Source organism: Schistocerca piceifrons, chromosome 2 (assembly GCF_021461385.2).
Source record: "Schistocerca piceifrons isolate TAMUIC-IGC-003096 chromosome 2, iqSchPice1.1, whole genome shotgun sequence".
In the NCBI taxonomy this organism is placed as follows: Eukaryota; Metazoa; Arthropoda; class Insecta; order Orthoptera; family Acrididae; genus Schistocerca; species Schistocerca piceifrons.
In genome coordinates, this window is record NC_060139.1 from 138,350,569 (window position 1) to 138,356,995 (window position 6,427).

At 42.3% G+C, this 6,427-nt stretch overlaps 1 protein-coding gene across 1 annotated transcript in view; it reads left to right on the forward strand.

Annotated features, from left to right (window-relative positions):
* Positions 1–5,837, forward strand: part of LOC124777755 (cytochrome b5 reductase 4) — a 335,055-nt gene extending 329,218 nt beyond the window's left edge. The window contains exon 10 of the mRNA XM_047253257.1: positions 5,644–5,837. Within this exon, the coding sequence (XP_047109213.1) occupies positions 5,644–5,698 (55 nt within the window). The 3' untranslated portion in view covers positions 5,699–5,837. The remainder of the gene's footprint in view (positions 1–5,643) is intronic.
* Positions 5,838–6,427: the final 590 nt, after the last annotated feature.

Genomic DNA, 6,427 nt, shown 5'->3' on the forward strand with positions numbered 1-6,427 from the left:
TTTATGGCATATTTATCCTTGCTACATCACTTTATAAACTGTTTTTGCCTCACACTGGATTTTACATGTATATTTTACATAGACAAGTAGGTTAACTGTGAACCTCTGTATGTTGGAAATAGATAAAGGTATCAAGGTTGGTTCTTCCACCAACTGACTTTCTCCATTTCTCTAAGCACGAGTATGTGTGTATTCTTCATACTTTGATGTCATACTGTAGGATAGTGACACTAAGACAGTCCTTCTGTTGGGTATACAAGTGGTCCCTAGCTAAAGGACTATCCAAAACATTTGACTCTACTTTTCGATAACCAATAAGGACTGGGGGTTGAGCCCCAAAAGAATCAATTTTTTACGCATGGCATTGTGAAACATATTAGGTAGTGCTTGCTGTCCGATGCATAAAGTAGCTACAGTCCCTGCTGTGTGGTTCTCAAATGAAGGATCAGTCAAAGGTCTTTGCGACCACAATCAACAATTCAATTCAGTTACAGTAATTAAATAGTTTAAATTGACCCCCAAAGACTCCTTTAATACAGTATCTAAATCCACCAATGCACATATGCACTAAGATATACTCACTGCTCAAGTATTGATGACAGTTTCTTTGTAACTCTTAAGGCTTTCCCGGCAATCTAATGACATCTTGGGTTGTTGGGAGTTCTGCTGGATATCAGCGTCGTACTTGCACGATATTTCGATGACGTAGCTCATGACCTTCATCAGGTGCGACCTGAGACTGCTCCTCGAGTGGACCTGGTCCAGTATTTATGCCTATGGCCTTCCCTCTCCACCAACGGCTGCAGGCGCTTCCTCTGTGGTCCGCGCCCATTCCCTGCGACCTGCTGGAGTGTTGCTGCTCCGTTTTCCGTCCGCTGCGGTTCTAGGTGTTCCCTCTGCGGTCCGCGCCCACCAAACCCGCTCCTGGGGGTTTCATCTACGGTCTGGGGTACCAAGCGTTCCCCCTGCGGTCCGCACCCGCTCACCACGACCTGTTGGAGTGTTGCCGCTCCGTTTTTCGTCCGCTGCGGCTCTGGATGTTCCCTCTGCAGTCCGCGCCCACCAGTCCCACTTCTGGGTGTTCCATCTTCAGTCTGGTGCACCTGGCAGTCTGTCAGGGGCTCGTTTTCCATCTCCATGTCTCTGGTTCTTCTGTTTGTGTAGTGTTGCAGCTGGCCCCGTTGCTCCTTTAACAATTCCAGAGCCGGATCCCAGGCTCTGCTTAGCTGGTACCCTGTGTCACGGTTCATAAGATCGTCAGCCATTTTAATTCCTATCGATTCTCTTATAACACTGTCCCAAAATCTGGGTGTTTGTGCTAGAATCTTGGTATCCTCATACTTCATGGCATGATCTAGTTCTAGACAGTGTTCAGCAATGGCTGACTTAGTCACCTGTCTAATCTAGTGTGCCTCTGATGTTCTTTGCACCTGATCTCCACAGTTCTTGTCGTCTGGCCAATGTAGGACATGCCACATTGACAAGGTAGATTGTAAATCCCTGGTTTTCGTAACCCCAGGTCATCTTTGACACTCCCCAGCAGTCCCCCGATCTTGTTGGATGGACAGAAAACACACTTGATATTGTGTTTACGGAGGATCCTACTGATTCTGGCAGAAATAGAGCCAGCATAGGACAGATATGTCACCTTCTTTGCTTCATCTTGGTCTTCTTCAGGAACCTGTGGCATAGTGGCTGGTTGGAGTGCCCTCTCAATTTGTCTGTCCATGTATCCATTCTTGGAGAAAACTGTTTTGAGACGTTCTGTCTCTATAGGTAGATTCTCTTGGTCTGACAGGACGCGTGCTCTGTGGACCAAAGTCTTCAGAACCCCATTCTTCTGTGCAGGGTGGTGACAGCTGCTGGCCTGCAGATATAAATCAGTGTGTGTTGGTTTTCAGTACACACTGTGGCCAATTGATCCATCTGCTTTCCTCTGGACTACTACATCCAGAAATGGCAGCTGGCCATTCTTCTCCAGTTCCATGGTGAACTTGATATTAGGGTGGCATGAGTTAAGATGTTCAAGAAACTCATTGAGCCTGTCCATCCCATGTGGCCAGATCACGAAGGTGTCATCCACATACCTAAAGAAGCATGTGGGTTTAAATGTGGCTGTCTCCAATGCCCTCTCCTCAAAACTCTCCATAAACATGTTGGCAACCAACCTTGGAGAGTTGGCTGACGATCTTATGAACCGTGACACAGGGTACCAGCTAAGCAGAGCCTGGGATCCGGTTCTGGAATTGTTAAAGGAGCGACGGGGCCAGCTGCAACACTACACAAACAGAACAACCAGAAACATGGAGATGGAAAACGAGCCCCTGACGGACTGCCAGGCGCACCAGACTGAAGATAGAACACCCAGAAGTGGGACTGGTGGGCGCGGACCGCAGAGGGAACATCCAGAGCCGCAGCGGACGAAAAACGGAGCGGCAATGCTCCAACAGGTCGGGGTGAGCGGGCGCGGACCGCAGGGGGAATGCTTGGTACCCCAGACCGTAGATGAAACCCCCAGGAGCGAGTTTGGTGGGTGCGGACCGCAGAGGGAACACCTAGAACCGCAGCGGACGGAAAACGGAGCAGCAACGCTCCAGCAGGTCGCAGGGAATGGGCGCGGACCACAGAGGAAGCGCCTGCAGCTGTTGGTGGAGGGGGTAGGCCATATGCATAAATACTGGACCAGGTCCACTTGAGGAGCAGTCTCAGGTCACACCTGATGAAGGTCACGAGCTACGTGATCGAAATATCGTGCAAGTACGACGCTGATATCCGGCAGAACACCCGACAACCCTAGATGTCGACAGTTTCTTTGTTTAGTCCTGAGAAGAGTTTCAGCTCATAGTTTCAGTATCAGTACTACACCTCTTATTCAGTGTCCATTGGTGTCCTATCATTCGCCACTGCATGTGAGTCCTTCCTGTCATTTTAAACAGTGTTCCTGTTCACTTGCTGGCAGCAGTTTGATTATTGTCTTAAGTATTTGCAGATGCAGTATACCCTGTAGTGTGTACATAAGCAGCAGTACTTATTCCAACAAATGATGTGCAATTTACTTTTATATTCTCTCAAATTCAACTCCGTGCTGAGGAATTTCATTACATTGGGTTGTTTTCATAATTATGAAAATGTTGGAAAATGTACCCAACATATTGAAAAAATTATGGTCAGTACTCCAGAGTATAAATCTGGCAATTTTTGTGGGTGGCAAAAATCTGTGTAATGTTATTTAAAAACATTACACAGTTCTTAATGGAAACAATTGGTGTAACAACTTGATGTCCTGATATCGGAGATGAAAAGTATGAAGCTATGACAGAAATATCTGCCTTGATGTTTGTTAGTGGCAATTCTGTTACTAATATGCGTACTTCTCTTGACAGAGGTATTTGTGAATGGCTCAAAATAATAGCCATGCAGTGACACATCCCAATGTTTCTTAGGCAGACACTGGTAGACAAGACCATCGTGGTGTGTGTGGGTGGGAGGGGGAGGGGGGGGGGGGCGCACTCACATACATGAACTTTTTTTTTAATTAACAGCAAACTTCTTTGTCATGTTGGTACAGTGAATTTCTGATGGGAAAAAATCCAGGCAGTATTTTTAGTCTTTCTGTATGTCAATTCAAACTGTAAGTGTTTAGTCATCACTTCTAGTTAAGGTACTGCACAAATAACAAATTGCCACAGAGTTAATAATTTGAAAAAGTTAATGAATTTCTACCATAAGTAAGAACAAATGTACTTTTTTACTGTAATTATGTAATTAGTTATTACATATATTTAAAAACAAAGATGATGTGACTTACCATACGAAAGCGCTGGCAGGTCGATAGAAACACAGACAGACACATACATACACACAAAATTCAAGCTTTCGCAACAAACTTTTGCCTAATCAGGAAAGAGGGAAGGAGAGGGAAAGACGAAAGGAAGTGGGTTTTAAGGGAGAGGGTAAGGAGTCATTCCAATCCCGGGAGCGGAAAGACTTACCTTAGGGGGAAAAAAGGACGGGTATACACTCGCGCACACACACACATATCGATTCACACATATACAGACACAAGCAGACATATTTAAAGACAAACTCATTGTCTTTAAATATGTCTTTAAATATGTCTGCTTGTGTCTGTATGTGTGTGGATGGATATGTGTGTGTGTGCGAGTGTATACCCGTCCTTTCTTCCCCCTAAGGTAAGTCTTTCCGCTCCCGGGATTGGAATGACTCCTTACCCTCTCCCTTAAAACCCACTTCCTTTCGTCTTTCCCTCTCCTTCCCTCTTTCCTGATGAGGCAACAGTTTGTTGCGAAAGCTTGAATTTTGTGTGTATGAATGTGTCTGTGTTTCTATCGACCTGCCAGCGCTTTCGTATGGTAAGTCACATCATCTTTGTTTTTAAATATATTTTTCCCACGTGGAATGTTTCCCTCTATTTTATTAATTAGTTATTGCAATTTTTTTTCATGTTCGTATGGCTTACCCTCTAAATAGGTGAGAAACAAGAAGAGCTCTATACAAAATGTCCAAACCTGTAAAATTTGTTTCACTGATATATCCCCCCCCATTCAAAGATAGATTATTACCCATTACTGATTTTGAAGGACCTTCACTGTGATTTTGTATTTTTTAAACAAGTACAGCTGTTGTTTATTCATGTTACCCATCTGACATCAGAAAAATGTTTTGATTGGTTTCTGGCAGTGCTGCTACAATATATCATTGTCTGTTCGCATCCGTTCTTATAGAAGAAAATTGAAGAAAATATGACTGCATCAATATATGCTCTTACAGTTCATCTTCTACATTTAAGGGGTCTTATTGTACTTCCAAAATAAGTCTTTGATGTGCATGTTTTGCGTCAGTCAAGAAGCACAAGTAGGATCAGTAAGAAACCACATAAACATACAGACACATAAGAAAAATTAAATGATGCATTTATACACCAGCTGGGTAAACTGTAACTTTAAGACTCCCCCCTCCCCCCTCACGACCACCACTTCCTCAACACCCCAGTCCGCTCCCCTCCCATCCCCTCCCCTCCTTCCACCACCACCACCACCACCACCACCACCACCAACAACAACAACAACACTGCTGAAGTCCACAAATAGCAAATTTACTTTATTGTAGCAATAGGTTGTAATATTCATGTGGAATGTCCAGAATGAAATGGTCTTTATGAAGTTAGGTCACTACGTACAAAATCGAAGAGGGCATTAAGCAGCAGCCAAACATATATAAAAGTACATTGAAGCCGAGCTGGTAATCCTCCTTTTATACATGACAGCTGCTCATTGTTACTTCTATTCCATTTGCTGCGAAATACAAAATCCCTCCATCTGTGTGAGTAAACTTGTTCCTCTAGTGACTATTCACAGTTGTGATGATGATTGTCGACATAAAGGTATGATCTAGTCCTCGTCAAAGTGCATTTCAGAAAATATGTTACAGATATTTGAACCCTCTTTCATTATTTTTAGACTTCTTCTGTCTGAGTGTAGTCTGTTTACTGAAATAAATAAATTGGGATGGTAAGATAACTAATTAAAAATTTGCATTCTGCTTTTCAGCATAAGAAATGACTCTTCTCATTAAACCATGTAAGACAAATTGTCATAGTACATATATATCTTTGTTTTCCAGGTTTCTGAAGGAAATGAATTATGCAGAAACGAATTATCATTGCTTTGTTGGATGAAGTACTGGATTCTCACAGGCATGTCACACTATCTGCAACCAAAAGTAAAACAAAGGTTTTGCACTCAAGTTGCTCTTAACAGCTAAGCAAGTGGGAACATTTGACAAGACAGCTTTAAGTGCAGTGAACTTTTTTTTTTTTTTTTTTTTGGCAGTGTAGACTAATATCTTAGTTTATTTATTCCATATTTTTGCTATATGTGAAAGCTGTGTGAGAGAGACAGTGTTTTAAAAATATGCAACTAAGTACATTTTTAAGAATACGAAAACAAATGAAATAATAAGCAAAATTTGACGGGATGAGATTTGACTTGTACAAGAGATGTCGACTTTACTAAGCAAAGTAGATGTGAAAATTTAGATTTTGAATGAGTTTCATTTGCTGTGCATTTGATAATCTCAACAAAACAGTTGTGGAAAGGTAGGAATTGAAGGGGCAAGTAGGCAAACCGTGACTCAACTACTGTTTAATGAATCTATCTGCATGAACAGCGAAATGGGAATATTTACAGTCAAATAATTTTATGTTATTAAGGAATGTACATTGAAAAAACATTGTCTTCAGAAAGGAGAGTAAAATGATGATCAGGTGAATGTTAGACATAGCAACCCAGTTACAATAAGTGGTGGACATACATTGTGAGAGGCATACCTGACAGTAGTTGTAATAAATTTATATTTTATGAGTGAAACTAATTGATTTGGGGAACAGCTGATGCAGCAGTAAATA